The sequence below is a fragment of the Arachis ipaensis genome, chromosome B3 (genome assembly GCF_059453495.1).
Source record: "Arachis ipaensis isolate K30076 ecotype BB chromosome B3, ASM5945349v1, whole genome shotgun sequence".
Classification (NCBI taxonomy): Eukaryota; Viridiplantae; Streptophyta; class Magnoliopsida; order Fabales; family Fabaceae; genus Arachis; species Arachis ipaensis.
Genome location: NC_142438.1, coordinates 122,493,548 through 122,518,695, shown reverse-complemented (window position 1 = coordinate 122,518,695; position 25,148 = coordinate 122,493,548). Strand labels below are relative to the sequence as shown.

The 25,148-nt window shown below is 34.1% G+C and overlaps 2 protein-coding genes across 3 annotated transcripts; one reads left to right on the top strand and one right to left on the bottom strand.

Moving 5' to 3' along the window:
• Positions 1-12,286: 12,286 nt before the first annotated feature.
• On the top strand, positions 12,287-13,829 carry LOC107630895 (uncharacterized). The gene is made up of 3 exons (XM_016334176.3): positions 12,287-12,660; positions 12,755-12,884; positions 12,967-13,829. The coding sequence occupies exons 1-3, from the start codon at positions 12,528-12,530 to the stop codon at positions 13,607-13,609; spliced, it is 906 nt and encodes a 301-aa protein (XP_016189662.1). The 5' UTR covers positions 12,287-12,527; the 3' UTR covers positions 13,610-13,829.
• A 3,118-nt stretch (positions 13,830-16,947) lies between these two features.
• On the bottom strand, positions 16,948-22,552 carry LOC107630894 (RING/U-box superfamily protein). 2 transcript variants are annotated; one of them, XM_016334174.3, is made up of 11 exons: positions 22,203-22,552; positions 20,644-21,170; positions 20,435-20,521; positions 20,089-20,188; positions 19,810-19,917; positions 19,471-19,571; positions 18,011-18,076; positions 17,828-17,915; positions 17,592-17,652; positions 17,396-17,459; positions 16,948-17,265 (listed from the first exon to the last, which is right to left on the bottom strand). In XM_016334174.3, the coding sequence occupies exons 1-11, from the start codon at positions 22,261-22,263 to the stop codon at positions 17,134-17,136; spliced, it is 1,395 nt and encodes a 464-aa protein (XP_016189660.1). In that variant the 5' UTR covers positions 22,264-22,552; the 3' UTR covers positions 16,948-17,133. The 2 variants fall into 2 exon arrangements, with proteins under 2 accessions (XP_016189660.1, XP_088363649.1); XM_088507523.1 differs by lacking the exon at positions 17,592-17,652 and having other exon boundaries at positions 22,203-22,522.
• Between the last annotated feature and the right edge of the window lie 2,596 nt (positions 22,553-25,148).

Sequence of the window (25,148 nt, the reverse complement as noted above, 5' to 3'; positions counted from 1 at the left end):
TGTAATAGAAAATAAGTTTTAAGAAAACTGCTACCTCGAATAGTTGAAACCCAAAAGTTATAAAACGTGTAAAACACCTTCTTACCGGCCCACAACAGCAGCAGAGAGCTCTGGCGGTAACGCAGCAACTTGGTGTCGCATGCAACAACCATTAAACTCAGCATGCAAGACCTGGAACTCTACCCTACGTTACTGACGAACGGATTTTTGCTAGTAAAGAATTTTCAATAAATTCTCGTTGCTAGTATAGTTTCTAAACCAACAAAGAATCCTTTCATACAAAAATTTGGTTGTCACTAAAATAAACCCAATAAAAATAATAACCGAAGTATTCAAATATCGGGTCGTCTCTCAAAGGAATTGCAGGGAGGTGTAATTATTATTGGTTATGGGATTTTATCTTTTTGGGTTTTTTTGAAATAAGGAACAAGAAAAGTAAATTGCAAGAATTAAATCAATAACTAGGAAAGCTCTTGGCAAGGTATGAGAACTGGATGTCCTATCCTAGTTATCCTTATCAATTGTAATGAGAATTGTTCATTGCTCCCACTTAGTTAACCTCTAACTATGAAGGAAAGTCAAGTGGACAAATCATTTGATTCCTCAAGTCCTAGTCAACTCCTAAGGAAAGACTAGCTTTAGAAGGATCCAAATCAACCAGCAACTTTCAATTATCAATCAACAAAGGAGTTTGATAACTCAAGAGTCTCCAATTACTCTACCAAAACCAAGAATATAAAAATCTAACTTAGCACCCTCCCAAGTATTTTATCAAACACTTGGAAGGCATAACATAAAGACATAGGAAACTAGCAAGAAATATTAAATCTAAACAACTAATTTACAAGCATCAATGATAACAAATAAAGGAAGAAGCAATAAACCTGAAATACCTCAAATTGCATTAAATATAAAATTAAATCTAACATGAAAGGTTCATAAACCAAATTGGGAAAATAAATAAACCAATAAGAGAAATAGATAAACTAAAGTGCTAGAACTAATAAGAGTAGAAGAGAAACTAATTAAAGCAAAGTATAAATCTAAGATGGACAATAACTAAACCTAAGAATCCTAAAACCTAGAGAGAGGAGAGAGCCTCTCTCTCTAAGAAAACTACATCTAAAACCTAAAATTGTGGATGAATGATTGAATGAATCAATGATTCTCCCATTCTGTAGCCTCTATTCTGTGTTCCCGGGCTTAGAATTGGGCCAAAAAGGAGCCCAGAAATCGCTCCGAGCGCTTTCTGCAATTTCTTCACATGGCGCATGTCATGCGTGCGCATCGTTTGGCGATATTCCTTGTCACGCGTATGCGTCAGTCATGCATACGCGTCGCTTGTCTTCTGCACTAGGCACGCGTACGCGTCGCCCATGCGTGCGCGTCGCTGCCAGCTTCTCAAAACTTCATTTTCTTGTGTTCCTTCCAATTTTGCATGTTTCCTTTCCATTCTCTAAGCCATTCCTGCCCTATAAAGCCTGAAAATACTCAACACACAGATCACAACATCGAATGGTAATAAAGAATAATTAAAATTGACAGTTTAAGGGCCCAGGAAACATGTTTTTAACTATATCATAGAATTGGGAAGGAATTATAAAATCATGCAAATTATATGAATAAGTGAGCAAAGAAGTGATAAAAACCACTCAAATAAGCACAAGATAAACCATAAAATAGTGGTTTATCAGTTACCAATATCTTAGAACATTTAATAACTTATAACAGAATACCGATTACAATGGTTTCGGAAAGGAAAAATGCTTACCAAGACAGGGACTCCAGCGGCAATTTCCGACGGCCACAGCCACGGCGGCGCAGCCCAAAACGGCGACGGTGCATGGCGAACGGCATTCTTCTCCTCCATCGCGTTCTTCTCCTCCATCGCGTCCTTCTCTTATCTTCTCTCTCTCTCTCTCTCTCTCTCTCTCTCTCTCTGGTGCTCAAGGACGACGGCGAGGATGGCTTCAATGGCAGTGATCTCAACTGCGATGGTTGCGGCTTGCAGCGGCAGGGACGCTTCCTTGCGACGGCAATGACAGCACTGGTGTAGACTCCACGAATGGCAAGATTGCAACTGATGCGACAGATCTGACACTGACTTTGGCTGGTGGTATGCGAAATTGCTACTCTGGTTGTGAATTGTTGTTCGAAATTGATTCCCTGGCAATGGCACCAAAAACGGATGCGCAGGACCATGGTCTAAACATATCTTCACAACTTCGCATAACTAACCAGCAAGTGCACTGGGTCGTCCAAGTAATACCTTACGTGAGTAAGGGTCGAATCCCACGGAGATTGTCGGTATGAAGCAAGCTATGGTCACCTTGTAAATCTCAGTCAGGTGGATATAAAACAGTAATGGAGCTTTCGAAAAATGAATAATAGAATAGGGATAGAGGTACTTATGTAAATCATTGGTAGGAATTTCAGATAAGCGAATGGAGATGCTTTTCGTTCCTCTGAACCTCTGCTTTCCTGCTATCGTCATCCGATCAGTCTTACTCCTTTCCATGGCTGGCTTTATGTGATACATCACCACTGTCAATGGCTACTTTCGGTCATCTCTCGGGAAAATGATCCAATGCCCTGTCACGGCACGGCTAATCGTCTGGAGGCATCACCCTTGTCAATGGCTTCATCTTATCCTCTCAGTGAAAATGGTCAACGCACCCTGTCACGGCACGGCTATTCATCTGTCGGTTCTCGATCATGCTGGAATAGGATTTACTATCCTTTTGTGTCTGTCACTAACGCCCTGCAATCGCGAGTTAGGAGCTCGTCACAGTCATTCATTCATTGAATCCTACTCGGAATACCACAGACAAGGTTTAGACTTTCCGGATTCTCTTGAATGCCACCATCATTCTAGCTTACACCACGAAGATTCTGGTTAGGAGATCTAAGAGATACTCATTCAGTCGAAGGTAGAACGGAAGTGGTTGTCAGGCACGCGTTCATAGGGAATGATGATGATTGTCACGTTCATCACATTCAGATTGAAGTACGAATGAATATCTTGGAAGTGAAACAAGATGAATTGAATAGAAAACAGTAGTACTTTGCATTAATCTTTGAGGAACAGCAGAGCTCCACACCTTAATCTATGGAGTGTAGAAATTCTACCGTTAAAAATACATAAGTGAAAGTCCAGGCATGGCCGAGAGGCCAGCCCTCAAACGTGATCTAAGATAGCATACAACTGATCAAAGATGGTCAAAAAGACGTCTAATACACTAGTAAAAGGTCCTATTTATAATAAACTAGTCACTAGGGTTTACATGAGTAAGTAATTGATGCATAAATTCACTTCTGGGGCCCACTTGGTGTATGCTTGGGCTGAGCTTGAGTGTTGCACGTGTAGAGGTCCTCCTTGGAGTTGAACGCCAGCTTTTGTGCCAGTTTGGGCGTTCAACTCTGGTTTTGGCTCCTTTTCTGGCGCTGGACGCCAGATTTGGGCAGAAAACTGGTGTTGAACGCCAGTTTACGTCATCTATTCTTGGCCAAAGTATAGACTATTACATATTGCTGGAAAGCCCTGGATGTCTACTTTCCAACGCAATTGGAAGCGCGCCATTTAGAGTTCTGTAGCTCCAGAAAATCCACTTTGAGTGCAGAGAGGTCAGAATCCAACAGCATCAGCAGTCCTTCTTCAACCTCTGAATCTGCTTTTTGCTCAAGTCCCTCAATTTCAGTCAGAAAATACCTAAAATCACAGAAAAACACACAAACTCATAGTAAAGTCCAGAAATGTAAATTTAACATAAAAACTAATGAAAACATCCCTAAAAGTAACTAGATCCTACTAAAAACATACTAAAAACAATGTCAAAAAGCGTATAAATTATCCGCTCATCAGCTGGCTCTAACAACGACGACAGTTTGCAATGAGGACGATAACGGCGGCAAGGCACAGTGGTGGCGATGAAGATCCCTCCAGCAACGGTGACTGCTCCTCCTCGCACACAGCGTCACTCTCTCTCTGATTCGACAACGATGACGGCGATGCCGGCACCAGCCCCATCGGTGCCGTCACCTCCCGCTCTTATTCTCCCCTTCCCATGCTCCCTCACTTGAACTCTCGCTCTCTTCTTTCTTTCTTCTGTTCTCTGCTGCTGCTGTGTATTGTGTTTTGTGTGTTAGTTTAGGAAGAAAGGGAAAGGGGGTGGCAGTTAAGTTCAGGGAAAATATTAGGGTTTGGGTTTTATGTAGTTTAGGTAATTTTTAATGAAAATTAAAGGATAGAGTAATAATTTAAAACCAAATTTAACCTAATATAATTTTTCTTTGAAAATACTAATTATTCTTCAACTTATAAATTATTTTCAATTGAGTACTCTAATTTAAAAATTAGAGATAATCAAATTAACTTTCCTTTATTCTTAAAATAAGGTTCAAAATCAATATATTCAAATTGAAGCATATACAATTCTCATTATTTTTTAATTACTAAAGCTTTAAATTATAAATAAGAAGGTACCCAGTTAATATAAAAATATCTGAAAATATAATCTTAAATAAATATAATAAATCATAAATAACTTATTATTAAATTTCTAAAAATCCAGAGACTTACAAGATGCACCCCTATCAACCCCCATTTCTCCTACTTGTTTAGATCTCTAACCCTCGCTGCACAAAGTAGTCACCTGAATTAATAACCCTCAAGTCAATACCCTCTTTCCAAGCCAAAGCAATACCTCTTGCAATATCAACTAGATTAAAAGAAACCAATCATGAAAATCACACTGTCTCAGCTTTGTTTTCACCCGGCGAGGCTAGTTTTTGGTTTCACATAAAAAACCAACCTCGAAGGAGTGGGATTGGCAGATCTCTTTGAGGTTATGGACTGTTAGAGATCTTCCCAAATTTTGACAGTTCCACGCTGATACTTTCATGGCTCTGTGGGTGCCATTTGCCAGTTGGTGCCCTCTACTTCAGTTTTCTCTACTTGATCTTTATGCTGACAGATTTTCTTTTACTTTTCCAAGCTCTCCTTGTCATCATTATTTCTTTTCACTCCATAGACAACCTTGTAGTCATTTGCCTTTCGACGCACTAGTTGCTTGAGGTTAGCCATTTCTCCATTTGGATCACTAGTTTTACCTCCCTTTAGGCCTTTGTCCATGTTCACAGCAACAATCGAATCCTCCCCCACCCTCCTATTGTTGGCATTAATCCCTGGTTCACAATGTTTCTCTGAGTCTCCTGTTGTTTCTTTTAGTGCAGATTGCTTTGATTTAGTTCTTAACTCTTCTAAATCTATTTTATTCTCTGTGAGTGATAGACTTGAAAAGCTATTAAGTAGCCAAACTGGGATTGGTTTCTTCATGGATTTATTCCTCTGCTGCTATTGTTCAGAATGATTACCCGAGTTGCCGTTTTTCTCAGTCTCCACTCTTTTGCCTATCTAATCTGCCTAAGCCAATCACCAATCTTATTCTATCTCACCCTATTCTCTGCAGTGTTTTTCATTAGTATATTGCAAACTCTCGGTTGATGTCCCAAATGAGCACAATATGTGTAGAATTTGCCACATCTTTCATACCGTATGCCTATTTCCATGATTTTTCATTTTGGAATAACAAGCCTCACTATATCCTTAACCCTTTAATCCGCCTTGATTTTAACTTTTGCCTTGACAATTCTAGATTCCACACCCCTGATTTCAAAAAAGCCTACATCCAACACCTCACCTATATTGCATCCAAATTTTCTTGCAACCTCCAGTGTCTTGAAGCTCTCCAGAACTCCCCAAAGTTGAATTCAAGTTGGGAAGGATTAGATTTTGTTCTTGTTCTCCTAGTCAGCCTCACACCATCTTCTTACATAAAGGACATAGTCCTTGAAGAGTCATGGGAACTGTTTTCCACCCTCATTATGTCCGTTTCAGAATTGAAGAAAAATTAGAATTGGTTCTTTAGTCTTTCCACCACTCGAAATTCATCGGGATTCTCCCAGATCGCTTTCATGGCACTTTCCATTGTACCAACTAAAAATTTTCTCTCTGAAGATATTCTACCAACAAGACTGTTAGTACAGACTTCCTTTCCTTTCTTAATGTCCTCTTTCTCCAAAAGAACAACGCTATCAATTTCTTCATCACTATCATCATCCTCTTCCCTTACGTTATCTTCCTGATCCTTCATCAGCCTACCACCAACAGCTCCAAAAATAGAGATATGACTAAAGGTTATGAGAGCAAAATTCATAGAAGCGATAGGTGAAACATAGGAAGGGTTGTATGGAGAGAAGAAACAATATTGAAAGGTTTGATAGGGTAAATGTTGATTTAGACGACACAAAAATTCTATTATAAAAAAATCCTAGCAGAACAATTTTGACCTAATGGCAAGCGCCTTCACTTCCTAATTGCTATAATTTATGGATAAATTCTTATTAGAATTTGGAAGTCATAATTCATGGAATCATTTATAATAAGGTATTTTTTTTAAAGATAAGCAAACCTGCGACCTTTTAAGTGAGTATGGAAAAACTATGTCATTTGAATTATAACTCATTGGCTTTAATAAGGTATTTTATTATGCCAAAATTGGAGGCATGAATCATGATGCTCTATTTATACTCTTGAAATAGGACGATTCATCATATATATAGTCGACGTGGTACTCCATCACACACACATATTTAAAAATATGAGATAAAGTATATTATTAGATTATTAAATTAAAAAATTAAATTAATAACTAAATGATGATAAAAAAAAATAATAAATTCTGGTAGTTCTTAATATTTTTCATATATATATATATATTGAACTTGATACTAGTCTAACGAAAAAGTACAAACTTGGTTAGTTTATTGCTAACATCGAACTAATAATAACGAGACGCAACACGAGTTTCTTTGCACATAACAATTACTGTACAATACAGTTAAGTGGATGTAATTCAACCTTAAAAATTTTCAGAGGACTATATCAAGATTTACAACGACATGTGAAATTTGAATACATCACACACCCTTAAAATTTGATGGATTCCTAAATATATATCGGATGGTCCTACTACAGTCATAAAGTATACTTTTGATATATATCAAAGTTGAATAGACCTTAATTTTTAAAAAAATATAGTTCATATAAAAGGTTATCTAGGGCTTACAAATATGATTGAAACTAGTTTTAGAGCTATGTTTTTATTTAGATCAGTTAAGAAGTTACAATTTTTTTCTGATCAAGTTCATAGTTAGCATTATTACTAGCCACTTAAGCCTTTCCGAAATTAAATTTGTTAGAGAACGATGGGCCTTGGAGTTATTTAATTTCAATCCATTGGTGTGGGAAGTGGAGAACACAGTTGAAGCCCAGATCAAGGCTCATTAATTGCCGTTGGATCCAGTGCAGTGTGTGGGTGTTTGTTTGTCCCAATTCCAAACCCTAAAGAGCTGAATGCCACCAATTCTATGCCGCTACATGAATGCATGTCACCGAAAAAAAAAAAAAAATCCCTGCAAATGTCACATCTTGTTTTTATTTAAAAAAAAAAGACTTAAGCGAACGGCAATTTTATTAGGATAGATTTTGACAGTTTTTACTCTTGTAATTTCAATTAATGGAGCTTAGCGGTTGAGCCTAATTTGTTAGAGCATTGCAATTCTTTGGAATTATTTGAATTTTGAGTAAAAATTGTTGGTAATGTATGGGGAAAAAAAGGTATTTATCATTGGTTTATGTGACCGGTCCAATAGGTGATGACTATTCAAACTAAAGGCATTTTTATTTTATATAAAATTCATAGTTAAAGATTATTAGATAATTTAATATATTTAGTTAAATTATTTGACTATTTTAGTATAAAATTAAAAAGATGATGTGAGTAACTAACCACCTATAAAAGAAAGGAGAGAAAGAAAAGTTATACTGATATACATTTCTGATAAAATAATATGAAAAAAAAAAGAGTTGACACAAATTCATTTCTTTGAAGAGAGGAGGGTTGAAGGGTTTGAACTTTGAATGAATGGACTAGACGACTAGTCTACTTGCGCTTGTAAGAAGGAGCTAAGGACCGTGTAGTTAATGTAAATTATTGGCCTCTTGATATGAGACGACCGCACACCTTTTTCTTTTCTTTTTCTTGTCTTATATAATTAAACTTCAAGGACAGATATATGTAGGCAAGGACCAAGTGAATTTTAGGGCAGGTAATTGTATAGCCTTGAAATTTTGAGACATCACCATCACTTACACGTAAGCCTCTATCTTCCAGATTGGATACAATTATATACACTATCCACAAATTAAATATACGAGTTTCCTTCTCCTTTTTTTCCTTGGTTCACGTATACAGATCACGGCACATGATAAATTGAATTCGACCGAACTTGATCTAATCTGTTTCAACAAAATGGAATCCGATTCTGCGTGTTGGGTAAAAAAGTAAAATGCATAGCTATACATGCAGTTACAAGAGTAGTGAAATGGAAGGTTCGAATTAGAGGCACTTGATTATTCATTCAGAGATGACAAAACAAAAAACCGAGAACACACTCTTGGATTTGTTTGTCAACGTGGATGAATGAGTCAAACAAGATAGGATGCCTCAGCTATTAATATAATGATTTTGGTAATTATATGGAATATATGCCACATGGCGTTGAACAACTGCATAATTATATATTGGTCCTCCACTTTTTCGGGTCCATCTTAATCTAATCTTCTCACATGGTCCCATCCCAGAAAAAATCCATACGTGGTCATGAATTATTAGACTAATGCCAATAATCAATTTTATAAGTAAATGTGATGATTTGGTGTAAGATACAAAGATGAATTGAATTTGGTGAACTTTGTGGTATTTTATAAGTATATTCAATTACATGTTAGTAAAAATAATTATTTTTTAATTTTAATTGTATAAATAATTATTTAAAAAAATAAATATAATTAAATAATTATGTAAAATATTTTATACTATTAGTATATTAGAATTAGATTTCAAGCTGATAAGAATAATTAAAATAAAAGATGAAAAAGGAAAGGAGAAATTGTTTTGAGGGAAGAGTATATATGAATGAATAAGGTGAGGAAGTTGAAAAGCATGGGATAGATAGATTGGAGCTAGCTAGGAGCAGAGTAGTAATGAATGAAGGGGCCACTTTGAGTGGAAATACATGAGGTGGGAAATCCATGGAGGCAAGGAGGTGGGTCACCAACCACACAGATTCTTTTCCCTTAATTTAATGCAATCTTGCTACCCAGTGCTTCTAGAACCAACAAAAAACTAAGGTTGGAGGGTGAGGCTTACCAACCCTGTTTGTAGGAATTGACATGGCCGGCTCTAAATGACATAACTGTGTTGGATGTGGTTGAACTTTGAAAGTGACAAATACTATTTCTCAAACAACTTGTTTTATCTACACATTCATTATGTGTCAAAAAAATTTGGTAAAATTTACACATCATTTAATAGCAGATAAAAATGTTAGATTACTTTATATTTTTTTTACAATTTTGAGAAGATACAATAATCATAATGTAGCGACATACAATATATATTATTGTTGTAATATAAATATATAAATAATATAGTATCATGTGATGCGATGTTGCAATGGACTCATACTACTATTACTGCTGCCATAAACGATTTTGGTTTCAACTTTCAAGTAACGGTGGAAATAAGTCAAGTGGCCGTAATCTAGTCTGGCCAATCATAAAATAATTTCAGACTTATTTAAAAATTTAATTTTGTTAATAGGCTATACTCAGCTCATAAAATAACCTAATAGATTTGTCAGGTTTATTTGAATTTGTTAAAATATATTTTATAATAAAAAAATTATTAAATTTATTATATTTTATTATAAATTATTTTCTTATATTTTAAATACTTTAAAAATTTAAATATTATTATAAAGATTAAATTTAGTATATTACATATAAATAATTAAAAAAAAGTCATTTTTAATATTTTTATTTTTTATTTTAATAAAAAATTATATATATTATGTCTTTTATCAGACTTTAAATAAGATCAAACTCAATAACAAGTTAAATTTAATACTAATCAATTAAATATATTATAAATTTAGTCTATTAAAGATAAAATCTGATATGATCTAACCTGTTTCCATCTCAACAAACATCCACTGGAAGAACATAACACGACGCATGAATATAATGAAGATTGTATATATGTTGGGACCACCCCCATAAAGGCGAATCAATTTAATTTCTTGATTCTTTTGTGCCATAGTACTGTTTAATTTACTCCTTTTTTCTTTAGTCATGCAATATTATTATTCTTAACTACTATTAATAAATATTCGACCAATTAATTAGAATTATTAATATTAGGGCTCCATGGCTATAATAAGAATCGTTAAATAAAATAAAAAGTAGAAATTGCAAAATAACATAGTATAAAGACATAGATTGGTTAGGCACTTAATTAGCGAAGCAATTGACCTATGAGCCAAATTGAACAATGCTGTGCTTGTTGAATTTGGTTATTCTTTATTATTCGGTGAAAGAATCGAAAGAAAAGGTGAGCAGTATTAATCCCTCAATCATGGATGGTAGGGGAAGTTAGTTACTCAAATCAAACCCGAATTGACAAGAGTAAGTGGAGTAAGTTGAGGAATGCATCTAGAAGCAATCTTTAATTTATTAAGAGAAATAAAAATACAAAAACATAACAAGTAGTTAGAAAGAAAGTGGAAAGGTGGAAGACCATAAACATAAAAAGTTGTGAAAAAGAATCATCAAATATAAAAGCGATTTATTTGGAAGTGTACCCGAAAAAAAGAAAATGCTTGGTACGCATAGCCAATTTGATACTTCTAAATCAATGTGCAATGTAGGCAAACATGCTTTTGCTATGGTAGGTCTTCACAGCCTTTTATTTTCTTCTCAGACATTATTATTTATTTATATATATATATATATTCTCTCTCTCTTTAATTTCAAGCTTTGCAATATAGATCGTTTATTCGAAGGCGGTGTGATATTTTATGCTGAGATCATGTCCAACTAAACTAATTGCATGAGTGAAGCTGCTTTAACAAATTAGTAACAATAGTCAAACCACAATAATGCATTTTTTGGCTAATTGGCCTAACAGGAAAATAAGAATACTTGTGAGGAGGGTGGAGAAACGAAGAGAGGAAGAGGGTGAGAGAAAGAGAGAAGAGGGGGAGGGTTGTTATGCAATTTTATTAATGTTTAGGGATGGCTGATAGCTAAATTGTAACCTTAATTAGGGTTTATTTTTATCATCACATAAGTAGTAAATAAAGTCAATAAGATCAAATATATAGTTTCAAATTTCTTTGTTAAGGAAGAAGTTAAAAAGAAAAAAATATATGCAATTTATTGAAATTAATTACTACTTATACTTGGATAATTTTGAACACAAAAAATATTAGGAGGCCAATAAATTTTATGATTTGTAGTTATTATTTAGTTATAAATAATATTATTAATGGTGTGAGATTAAAAATTACTTATTTTTTTTTATAGTTAAATATTGGTCAAATTTTAATAAAAGTACGGACTTTTAAACTTTCTCTTTTGAACACCTATGGAGAGTAATTATGACTTGAAACATAATCAACATTCCATCGCTAGCTCGGCTTGTATCACCATTCTTTATTTGTACTAATTTGTATAAGATAAGATGGTGTCAAATTTTATATAATTTGATATATATGTTTTTGTTATTATGAAAGAAAATACTTATTTTTTATATGTTCAACGTATTATTTATAAATTAATTATGTTTACTGATATAATAATATTATTACCTAGAAATTTGTTTACAGTAATAGTGAATAAATTAAAAAATTAATTATATAAAATCGGGGAAGGCCTATATTATTGGTTGCACTGCTTTAATTGAAAAATATTTCTTATAAACAACTAAGTAACGAATAATACATTAGTTGATACGGAATGCATATATATATTCAGCGTGAAAATTCTATTAACAGTAGTAACTAACTTATATAGAAATGAAAAAGAGGAGCAACCGTTATAAGTTATAGATCCATTTAACAGATATTGTGTCTCTAATAAGAGTAATTGGAAGCCGAGACACGACTGTTGACAACCGTTGTGACGTAGGCAAAAAATGATTAGGAAGAGAAGGACACAATGAAATGAAGAAGAAAGAAGAGGGGTAGAAGTGCAAATATGGGAAAAAGAGGGGGTGTGGGGGACGGAGATGAAAAAGAAGGAGAGAAGTTGAGAGACATGAAAAGTAGAGCTACCTACCCAATTGAAGCACAAACTTAATTGTAACCACTCGTCTTTCTCACCAACTCGGTCAAATACTCTCTCTCTTTGAGAAAGAGAAAAAGAAGGTACCCGAGTCAATTGCACCCCCTCTCTCTCCACCACCTCCCATTTATATTCCCTTCCTACCCTCTTTTGTCCCCAATCACTTTCTTCCTCTTCTCTCTCTCTCTTTCTCTCAACAAGTTTCAGGTTCCATTCCCCACACACACACATTCTGAAACACACACACACACACACACTCTCTCTCTCTAGCAATATACACATGGGTAGATCTCCTTGTTGTGAGAAAGAGCACACAAACAAAGGAGCTTGGACGAAAGAGGAAGATGAGCGCCTCATCAACTACATCAAGCTTCATGGCGAAGGCTGTTGGAGATCCCTTCCCAAAGCTGCAGGTACGTGTTATTCTTTAATTTGCCATATCTATCCTCACATAAAATACATGACGATATATATGGATTAAATAATATATATTGTGTTTGTATTCAGGGTTGCTTAGGTGTGGGAAGAGTTGCAGGCTGAGATGGATAAATTACCTAAGGCCTGATCTCAAGAGAGGCAACTTCACTGACGAAGAAGACGAGCTCATCATCAACCTCCACAGCTTACTCGGTAACAAGTAAGTTCCTTCATCATATATAGATAGAGAATCAAAGATGGATGATGTTAATTGATACGTGATTTCTTGAATTGTTTGTCAGATGGTCTCTAATAGCAGCGAGGTTACCGGGAAGAACCGATAATGAGATAAAGAACTACTGGAACACCCACATAAAGCGTAAACTTTATAGCCGTGGAATTGACCCTCAAACCCATCAACCACTCAACGCTGCACCCGCACCTTCCACCAAAACAATAACCCCACCACCAACAACAACAGCAGTTCCACCTACGGCCACAAACAACAACGAAAACAAGAAGAGAACATACAACAGCAGCGACAACAGCATCAATTTTCGTCTATTTGGTGTTGCTTGTGCCAAGAATAATAATACTGATGGAACAGACTACTACTCATCAGGAGGGGGTGATGAAGATTCAAACAGCAGCAGTGGCGTCACAACGGAGTTAGAAGCATATCCTAAACTCAACTTGGACCTCTCCTTAGGCCTTCCCTCTCCTCTTTCTTCCATAATCCACACACAAAACCCAAAACGACACCGTCAACAACTACAAGCTGCTTATTCCTTTTGTGTGTGTCAAACTCTAGGGTTTCAAAAAAGTAATAACCAACCTTGTGCCTGCAAACCCAAGCCTGGTGCTGCTACTGCAAGTGCTGGTGGTGCTTCGAATAATAGTAGTAATGATAATAATGTGTATAACAGATTTCAATTTACAAGCTAATTAATTAGTCCATGAAATGGATATATAAATATATAGAGAGAAACATTTCTTTTTGGGGAGGGGGAGTTAGAGAGTTTAATATATGGAATGGAGTTGAAGTGGTTTATTCCATGTGATATGTTGTTGCGACAGTTATTGACAGTCAGCAAGGACGACCAGTAGTTGTAGATTTCGAAACCCTCTTCTTTGAGAAATTTTCACATGATTTTTGTTGAGGCTATTTAGTATATATTATTTATTTTATCTTTATTCTTTGGTTTATTAAGCTTTAAAAAATTTTCATTTTATTCTCAATTATAAGCAAATGTAAAGTTTCCATGGTAAAAATAACTAATTTTTTTACAAACATCTAATTTTACATTATATTATTATTAGAAAAAAATAGAATTAAAAATATAAAAATGTTAGAGGATCGATATAATTTATTATTTTTGTCAATAATTAATTAATAATATTTAAAAATATAAATTAAAAATATATTATTAAATTAATAAATTAGAAAAATTAGATTGATAATTAAAATTATTAACAAAAAAATAATAAATTTTATTGGTCTTTAAATTTTTCTCTTGAAAACAAATAAAAACATTTGAAATATTCAACTTTATTATTGATGATAAATAAAAAAGAATTATATGAGTTAAAGTAATTTAACTTTTTCTTTTTTTAATGTAACCATCTTAAAATAAGTTTGGTTAATGTTAGGGTTTTTCTTATTACCTAGAAGGAAGGAATTACTCAACCTTCATCATTAACCTACTCCTCTATTGACTAGATTGTTAACCCGCTTGCGTCCCCTTCTGATAGCACATATTCGGGTGGTTGCTGCTTAACTTTTTCATTGTTTACCATATGCGATGTATTTATACCTTGGTTAAACTATGGTAAATGCTAAATAGTACTATCGATCCATGCATTTTTATGTAGCTTACTTTATTCAGAATTTTGAATATTTTCAAATATTGCTATATTGATCGGTGAAAGTGGTCAATTGGTCACCTATACGCTGAAGTCCTTGACCAGACTTGGTCTATGATAAATTGAATTCTTTTTTTTTAATATCTTTGTAGTTCAACAAATTGTAGAATAACCAAAACAACTCATATCTCAGATATTTAATTCAAAAATTATAAAACTAATTAATTGATTAGTAATTAGACCATTTATCCTTCCTATACATATAAAGATTAATTTCGAGCTTGGAACTTCAGAGTGAAGACGTCCTGATCTTAATTTTGGCATATAATTTTATATTTCTAGTCACTGTGCCTTTTGTATAGATAGAATCCTATTAAACTCTTATCTTAACTAAATGTTAGTATTTCGTTATGTTTACACGTAGAATAGAGCTATCCATTATTTAACAAAAATACTAATATTTATATTTTATTTTAATAATATAAATGAAGGTAGAAAAGTGACTCTGGTCATGTGGTTGGGCAGAATGTTAGTCACCACCCAAATTTTGAGAGAGAGAGAAGACAAAAAAATAAGATTGATTGAAGAAGGGGGGTGTGTGATTTATTGAAGAGGAAAGAGAGTGTTTGGTGAGGAGTGGGGCCACGTATGTTCTGCCCTTAGCCCCCTTAATTACCTTACCTTTATGCCTATGGGAGTATGGGTCATGAATGAGACTATGAGAGAGAAAACATAACGGAACATATATGATAAATTGATTGATAATTGCACCGTAGGAAAATTAAAATATGAAATTCAAATTAAGAGACATAGTAAAAACATCAAACATGCATATGAAAATGAATGAGACATCTACATTGAACACTGAGCAGGTTAGGTACGTGTGTAGATGGAGCTCACGTCACCAATTTCACCTACCCCTCTGTCTTTTCTCATAAATTCTCACTCCCTTCCACATTTTCCTCCAATCTTAATGTATAACAAGTATATAAAAATTACTTTGTTTAATTAATATTGAAAGGTAGCTGTCACCTATATCATGCATCTAACCATTATGATCCTAAAGTATGATACATTAATCTATAAGTTTATCTATGTGGACACTTCTGAATTACTATATTACCTTATACTAATCATAGGGACGTGTCAGAATTTGAGTTTCCCAGATATATATTATTGTATTGCGAGGACTAATATAAAGAGGCAATTAGGCAAATACATAATAATATAATATATGTAGGTGTTCTAGAAGGTTTAGGAGCTAAGTCGCATGTTACTCGCATCACCCACCTAATTCTTTCGTTTTCGTATCCACGTGAGCCTTCCACGATTGGAAGGAACTCTCTCTCTCCACGATTATTGTGGTTTGGTCTAAATCTCAATTCTCAACCCTGTTATGGTTTGTCATCTTCAGAAGAGGTAGGGCTCAACACTGCACCATACGTCGTTGTTGTTGTTAGTTAATGTTCAAATGCAATAATAACTGTATGGATGGATTATGCAAATTAAAGGAGTCAATTAAGCTCAAATCCTACGCGGTTGAGCTTCGTTCAATGTTCCGTAACACTAATGGCGAAAATATTCGAGCTAAGTTAACAAATTATAGTTGGAAAGTAGTTGATTTATAGATTAATAATTTGGGGGGAATAAAACGTAGATCTTTCAAAAGCTAACGTCTTGTTTTCAGTCGCTCTCATGTTATATTAATGCATGGTTTATTTTTAAGACTGCAAATTTGACCAAGTTTTGTTCAAACATCTTCGATTGCTTTCCACCATATCCTATTCCGTTTGTAAGGGACTCTTTTCCTTACTTTAAATGCATATACGCAAGACGATTTTATGAAAGTTGGTAGGCAGAACCAGTAGCCTACTGCTAATCCACGTAAATCCTTCATCAATGTTTCGGATGAAGTTCAACAACGTTCTTTTACCACACTACCTATTTATTAAGTACAGTAAAAACCCATTTTTTATGTGAAGTTAATGTCTAAAAATAAAGGCATGCTCGGTAGACAAGGTCATAAAAGATAACTAGAATTAAGGTAGTAGCCACATCGCACATATTTAAATCAATTTAAACGGAGAGGATAATTCAAACCTCACTCACTATCGCCTTTATAAAAAATCTTGCAATCATCTGATCATCACCCAACCAAAAAAAAGGAAGAGTAGGTAGTGTTTGCCGCTACGAATTTTGCGGGTCACTATTAAAAGATTATTATAAAGCAATCCACATGCTAGTATGCTACACACACAGTCTTATTCCATTTTGTGACGAGAGAGAAACGCATTCGTTTTAAAGAATGTCAAATGATTGATGATATCTTATTTTAATGTCATTAACTCAACTATTTTCATCATGTCACACTTTCTTTTAACAGTTTCTTAAAACACACAACACCTCACCATTAGAAATAATTTCTTTTTTCTTTCAAGAAATGGGCGTTTTTTTTTTTTCGTTTTGTATTTATTCTGAACTAATTGAACCCAACAAGTCATGTCAGTCAATACTCAACAAAGTTATTTTCTAAAATATTACCAAAAGAAAAGTTATTTTCTAAAAGATTAAAACTAAAAATGAATGTACATGAGAGAAATGGAGAATTAGGAGGCATTGCCTCTAGTTGGACGGCACACATGGTTCCTTTTACGAGCATGGTCTTCACTGTGGTGTTGTGTCCTACACGCATATCCATACCAACAATCTTGCCTTGCTAACGCTGCTTCCGAATAATACTTTTTGCAATAATACATTAAAGAAAAAAAAAGGGTCAACTTAGTAAGCAGACTGTAAGTTCAAAATGTTTTTTTTTTTTTTTCACCTAACAAACAAATGAGCAGAAATGCTGTTCTTGAAGGGACTTACATTTCTGGGACAGGATATTCGAAACCAGTACAAGAGAAAAGACACCAACTTCTCATAACAATCACTGCATCAATGAATATAAAAGAATGCATTATGGAGATGCCAAGATTGTTTTAAGTGACACCGTTACAACATAAGAAAGTATCATGATTCAGAATCCAATCTACCCCCCTGAAAAATTGAGGACCAAGCTTACCAACATACGATAGTCCTAGCAGTAATCATCTCGGCATTATTTAGCGTTAATCTAGTTCTATCTGACAAGGATAAAAGTAGAAGAGGTTGAGATAATGCTATATGATCTGTATAGCAATAGTATGAATCTCATGATGAACGAGTATGTAGACTGAAATTTTGAAATCTAAGTCAAGATTGTTAACATAATTGTGTGCATCAGATCAACGGTTAGAACAGGGAAGACAAGTTTATTACCAATAAGTCTGTTGTCCAGATTCACTATCCATTCTGATATAACATCCTGCAATGTCCTCCCCATTTGTCGAATGCAATTTTCAGTGATCTAGAACACCAAACACAATTATCAAAGTTAATAAAAAAAGAATAGAAAATAGCTACGACTGGACAAAATAAAATACAGGGATAAAAAACCAGTACAATATGCTCATGCAGATTCTTTTCATGTGCTATCAAAGGGATTCTAGAGATGGTGTGTTCTGAGATCTGCAAAAGCAAAGCACAAGTAGAGCATCATGACTAAGTGAGAATTATATCATATCTATGACCTTTAACAGTGTAATGACCAATATATTCACCCAGTAATGGCATCAATATTACAAAGTTCACACTTTTCAGGATAACTTCCACTATAGCTAGCAATTGTTTTAAAAGAAGGGTAAAGTATACACTTTTTGTCTTTGGTGTTTTCGAAAAATTTCAAAAATGCTCTTAATGTTTAATTTGTTTCGATTTTGTCTATAATGTTTTTGATAAGCCTGAACTCTACCTTTACTGTTAATTTTTTGATAGTTAGTCAACATTTTCTCCCCAATTTTACCCTTTTCCCTGTACCTATATCATCATTGTCACCATCATCACACTCTTCTCTCTCGCCCCTTCTAACTCTATACCCTCAACTCCAACTTATTCCCATCTCCCATCCAACAGCATCACCCTTAACCTCCACCCTTACTGTGCCGCAGCCCCCAACCCTAACTGCCACCATTACGATTCATGCATATAGATACAAATGGTTCAATGGGAGCAAAAATTTCCAGGAACCTTTAGAACTTCCCAGTTCTGAAAAGAATAGCCTTATCCCTCATTCTATTAGTGAACTGCCTCTCTAGAAATTGTGAAAGATGTCCCACTAGAAATACTCTTGTTAAGTTGTTATTGCTTCTACTCATATTCCCCCAAAATGTGGATCCCACTCTAATAGCTCCGAATAAATTAGGTACATGCATTAAGATACGAAGGCTTCTTATTCTACACAAAAGCACTTTTTCACTCTTTCATATGCTATGGGATTTCACTTGGAAAAGAGAATGTTCCACACTAATGGACTTGGGCCACGACCTTCTCCCTTCTCACCCCAACCCCCGGCCCTACAACCCCAACTTCCCACTGTCACCAACACTTTCTCCCTCAACATCCTAACCCCAGCCCCACAATCCCAACCTCCACCATCACCAACACCTCCCTCAACAACAACATTCAGGTTGAGAGAGAGAGAAAGAGGCGGGGGAGGAGAAGGTTAAATCACTGTGAGAAGGATTGCATAGCGAGGGGTGGTGGAGAGGAGGCACATGGCATGCAAGTGCAGTGCCAGCGATGGAGGTGTGGCATAGGCGGCTTGAAGGTGATGACAGTGATGGTGTCGATGTCCTGGCAGAGGAGGAGGAAGGCATGGCGCAAAGCGCAGAGAGAGAGAAGAAAAGGGGGTTTGGATATGAAGATGGCGATGAATGTGTTTTTGAAGGGTGAAGTTGGAAAAAATGTTAACTACATGTTGACCGCCAAATTTAACAGTATGGATGGAATTTGAACTTATCGAAAACTTTAGGTACAAAAAGTATAAGTTTACCCTTAAAAGAAAGAAAACACGTGTTCCATACAGGTTTCAAAGTATCCTGGGAGCAAATGGGATAAGAACCACTCCTGGCTACCCCTAAAGTATGCCAGTAAGCTCCACAAAATGGTCTATCACATCCTGAACCTACAAGAAAAATATTCATTGACAGACATTATAAATGAACTATTAAAAGTTAAAACTAACCATAAAGAAAATGGAGAATATATAAAATAGTTTGATTTATCATATAACTTTCAATGACCTTTATCATGCTACAAGATAGCGTGAAAGCATCTTGACCCTTGAGTGATGCACATTTCAAAGGAAAACAAAATTCTAGATGGAGTTGTGCAGTAAGCAAAATCACAGGTGATGAACTTACAATGTTGAGGAATGCCTAAATCAGTACGGGAGGGCATCATTCCTCCACATGCTTGACATTGGAGATGATCAGTGCTATGATTGCAACGAAACCCAGCAACTTCGGTAACTGAAAATTACAAGTAGCAAACTCAGTGAGTATGAAACATGGAAATCAAGGTAGAAATCTGAATTAGATTTTCATTTCCTATATTAGTTCCAGCCAAGTCTTGCAAATTGCAAGAAGCAAAATTGCATAGGACCATATTCCATATCCGATATTTAATCGCAATGATATTACCACACTGTGGGCATCGAAGGTCTGAGCCATCATCACTATGATCATTAGGTGGTGTGGATGTCAAAGCCCTTTTTCGGCGATTGTTTCCAGACCTAAGGACCTTATGGTAAAAAAAGAAGTTAGTAACAGGTACATCTCATAGAAAATGTCGGACAATAAAAGCGTGATACAAAATCATAAATCCAACCAACATGGTGTCAATCACTGTTCTTAGGTTGAATTAAAGGACATGATATTTTACGCTACCTAGGCACTGAAGAAACTTATAAATAGTTTGAAGGTTGGACCAAAAAAACACAATTTTACAGTGATAAATTAGCTCTGGTTGAAGAATCATATTACTCACAAGGTTTGATCGTATTGATGAATACGAATCTAATAGTGCAATATCTTCATCCGCACGTCTTAGAGAAGAATCAGCTTTTACCATATCCTGATTTTTGAAAAGTAAGATTAAACAAAATGCAGAAGATGAGAAGTAAATCAAACATGCTTATCTATTTCTGATATAAAATTCAACTCAATTTCAACAGAATGCTTCAGCACAAAACTTACATCTGCAATGGCACGTAGGAAGTGATTTTTTCCAACAAATTGAACAACTGCTCTGCATTGAGGACAAAGTACTGCAGAACGTCTTTGCTCTGACCTCCTTAACCACTCTGATAAACAACCGTTGCAAAAGTTATGAAGGCATGGGGCAACAGTAACAACATCATGCCATAAGTTCAAGCAAATGCTACACTTTGCATGCTCAACATCTATGCATATCTTTAGCTGCCTCTGGCATGTTTCTGGGCTTGACATTATATTAAATCTGTAGTTAACAAACCCTTCTCCATCAGGACCTGGAACAATTTCACTTCCATCCTTGATAACTACGGTATCTTCATTACATAACTTGGCCCCATCAACAAGAATTGTATTTGATCTCTTGTTTTTTATTGTGGCAGAACATAGATCAGAATTCCTTACGATCTTGCACCAGCTATGTTTGTCACTAGAAGTAGATGATATCTCCGAACATATAACTATTTCATCTGACCTTATTTCTACATCTGAATATCTTGAGTCTGATGAAACTGCAAGAAAGAAGGAATTTGACCAAATAAGAAATTGAGAACCTTAAAAGAGATACAAATTCTACAGTAAATGTATGCCTTGGCAAGCTCATAAAAAAGAGTCCATTTAGAATCCTCTACAAACTGAAGACAAAAAAAATGGAATAAGAAGCACCGAGGCCCGTCACCATCCTTTTTACCATTGGATTGGAAGCTTTCATACTTCATAACCATAAACTGTTTTATCTTTTGGTATGATGGTTAAAATGAGAGTGAGTAACCATCGCTGGATCATTCATACAAGGTCGAGCATGAACAGACCCTATGGAACGCCCGCTGAGGCACTGATCTTAACTGTTAACAGCATTGAAATTCCAACCATTACACTTACTCAAGAAACACCATAGACCATCACTTGTATAAGACCATTTAAAGAAAAATTGAGCGATGTAACTGCTCTAATTTCCAGAACTGCCACTACTCACCGGCATCTGCATACTATCAGATCACATACCCAGCCCGGAAAATAAAGGCACTCTTCCTAGTACTTTTCTACCCATTGCCCTTCTGCCAAATACACTGCAGAGCTACATAGATATTGTGTGTGTTAAAATACTCTCATTTTTTTTTTTTCAAATTAATCAGACACCAGAAGATGGCATCCACAACAGCCCATTATTCTAGGTAGTTACTAACCAATGGAACACAGAGGGAACAGAGAACGAAGCATGAATTTCTGGGTGCAGCATATAATGCAACAATATAATGACTATACAACCAAACAGTAAAAATGGAAGCTTTAATAACTGTGCCGTTGTTGGGTTCTAAAACAAGAAAGATCGAGTCTTTTCACACACCCAATGTTCTAATTTCATTCAATATTAGAATAATTACAGCGAAATCCAGTGAAAGGGGAGTGGTAAAAGAAAAAGGGAAAACAAAGGAAGAATGGCCCAGGTTTAAAACCCTGAATTGGTATAATACAGTAGTATGCCAGATTGTTGCTGCGCACAAAAAAAAAAAAAAAAAAAAAAAAGAGAGTGTAATCCTCACCAAGCTTAGCCCATATTTCATCACGGGGTTTGGCTCCGGAGCTTTCTGCCATTTCTTCCATTGTTTGATCAGAAAAGAAATGCCTTTTCTTTCTTGGAAAATGAATGAGGGTTTTATACAAAGATTTAGTCTTTTTGTGAATGTAAGAGGTTTATACAAAGATTGAAAAGGAAGGAAAAGCGTGCAAGGGAAGAATTACATTTTGAGAATCAAAGAGGGACGTTTGTTTGAACAAAGAAAACTAGAAAAGTGTTAACTATTGTGTCGCAGTCAGAACTGGGAACGTTGTTGAAGTTGCCGGTTTTTTGTATTTTCAGAATAGATAAACACCCATGTCTTTTTTTTTTTATATCTTCTCAGAAGACTGTGTTGGGGCCTTTTTTGGGGGGGGGGGGGGGGGGGGGGAGAGTGCCAATGTTTATATCGCATTTTAATATTGAGCTTAGATCTTTTGAATCCATAACTTCATAGGTCTTCTTATTGTTGGGAAAAAATCATAAGTCCAACCCACCAAAAATGACTCTCAGTCCCCCAAAAAACGTTCCTAACTCCTTCATGCACTTTCACATTTTTGTGATGGTAAACTAGCGTGATGACCTGTGCAACTGCACTGAATCGATGTATTTTCAAAACTTTTAAATAAAAAATATTAAAATATAACTAATATATGTTGAATCAAAATATATATGTTGTATTAATATTTTAATAACAAAAAATTTCTCTATTTAAAATAGAATAATAGAATATAATAATCATTCAGTATGTTAATTAATATTGTAACATAAAACTTAAGACACTTGATAAGTATGGGACAAAACACTAAAATAAGTTAGGGGAGAAAATTTTTACGCAAATCTGACAAATTAAAATCTGGTTCATGAATCATGCATGTTTATATGTAGTTTGAATAGATTCAAACTCGATCTACACATAATTCGAATCATGTTGCTTCGAATTATACACAAAACTCACACACATACTAATTCGAATCAACCTTATTCGAATTACACATACAATAATTCGAATCAGGTTGATTCGAATTACACCCTGATTTATTAAAAAATAATAATTTAAAATTAAAAAAATATATTTTTTATTTCATACATTAAAAAAAGCTAACAAAATATTTAGACTTCTTTAAAATATTAATGAGCTATCAATTCGAATTTCATACAATACACTTTTGTCCATTTTTAATAGCTCATGAATATTTTTTAATAAATTTTTTAAATTATATGGTGTATGGTGATATATTACATGATTCGAATTACGCATGAGAAGTTCAATCACTCTGATTCGAATTATATGGTGAGCAATTCAAATTCTATACAATACTCTTCTGCCCATTTTTGATAGCTCATGAATATTTTTTAATAAATTTATTTTAATTTATTTTTTAATTATTCTTTTATAGTACTCATAACATTTTTTTAAGCCATTTTTTTAAAATTATTTTGTGTAGAATAAAATATATTTTTTAATTGTTTTGGATGGAATCAAATAGTTTCTTTAATTTCTAAATTATTATTGACTATGTAGAGTATTTTATTTAAAATTTGTATATATGCATGTATTTATCTAAGTTATTAGAACATTACAAATTTTTATGGTACTCCTAACATTTTTTAATCAATTTTTTAAATTATTTTTTATAGAATAAAATATTTTTTTTGTGGTATAGTTAAAATAAATTTATTAAAAAATATTTATGAGCTATCAAGAATGGACAGAAAAGTATTGTATAGAATTCGAATTGCTAACCATATAATTCGAATCAGAGTCATGCATAATTCGAATTATGTAATATCTCACCATATAATTTAAAAAAATTTATTAAAAAATACTCATGATCTATTAAAAATGGACAAAAGAGTATTGTATGGAATTCAAATTGATAGCTCATTAATATTTTAAAGAAGTCTTGTAATTAAATATTTTGTTAGCTTTTTTTTAATACATGAAATAAAATATATATTTTTTAATTTTAAATTATTATTTTTTTAATAAATTATTAATTTTTAATAAATCAGGGTGTAATTCGAATCACCCTGATTCGAATTATTGTATGTGTGTAATTCGAATCAGGTTGATTCGAATTAGTGGGTGCGTGAGTTTTGTTTATAATTCGAAGCAACATGATTCGAATTATGTGTAAATCGAGTTCGAATCTAGTTGATTCGAACTACATATAATTATGCATTAGTTGATTCATGAACCAGATTTTGGTTTGGCGGATTTACGTAAAAATTTCCTCCCCTTGGCTTATTTTAGTGTTTTGCCCATAAGTTTATTATCAACAATAATTTTTAAATATTTTTATTTAATGAATAGAAAAAAATATATGATTTTTTTATATTTATACTTAAATTTATTGCAATTTGTAAACATAATATAGTGTCGAAAAAAACATATTAACTAAACTCATTTCTTAATTATTTTTAGATAGCGCTTAATACAATTGAACAAGAATGAAAGATTTAACTTTAATAATTATATCATACTATTGTTGTTGAATTAATTACAAGAAAAAATCACATTAGTTAAAAGGCAATAGATCCTCGAAGCCAATAAGAATAATAGATGATGATATCATGATTTATCTAAAAGCCAAATAAATCCTCGAAACCCTTAATAAAATAAAGTAAAATAAATGGAAATTAAAAATATGATTGGTTTAAAGAAGAATGGTAAAAAACTTTTGCAAATGCACCAATCCTCATCACCTTGGCAAGAAAAAGAATATCAGTTATAAATGATTCTCATATTTCTTCTCTCACTGCTTGCAATGGGATAAACATATATACTTTAGGAAACGTTTCACGTGCTCCACGGTACGGGACTGGAGTTTCAGAACTCCAACCTCTAAATGCGTTCAGATTTAACATAAAAAATTTCATTGACTAAGATGAGGCGAAGTTTTGATACTCTGGACTCAAGTTAGGTGGG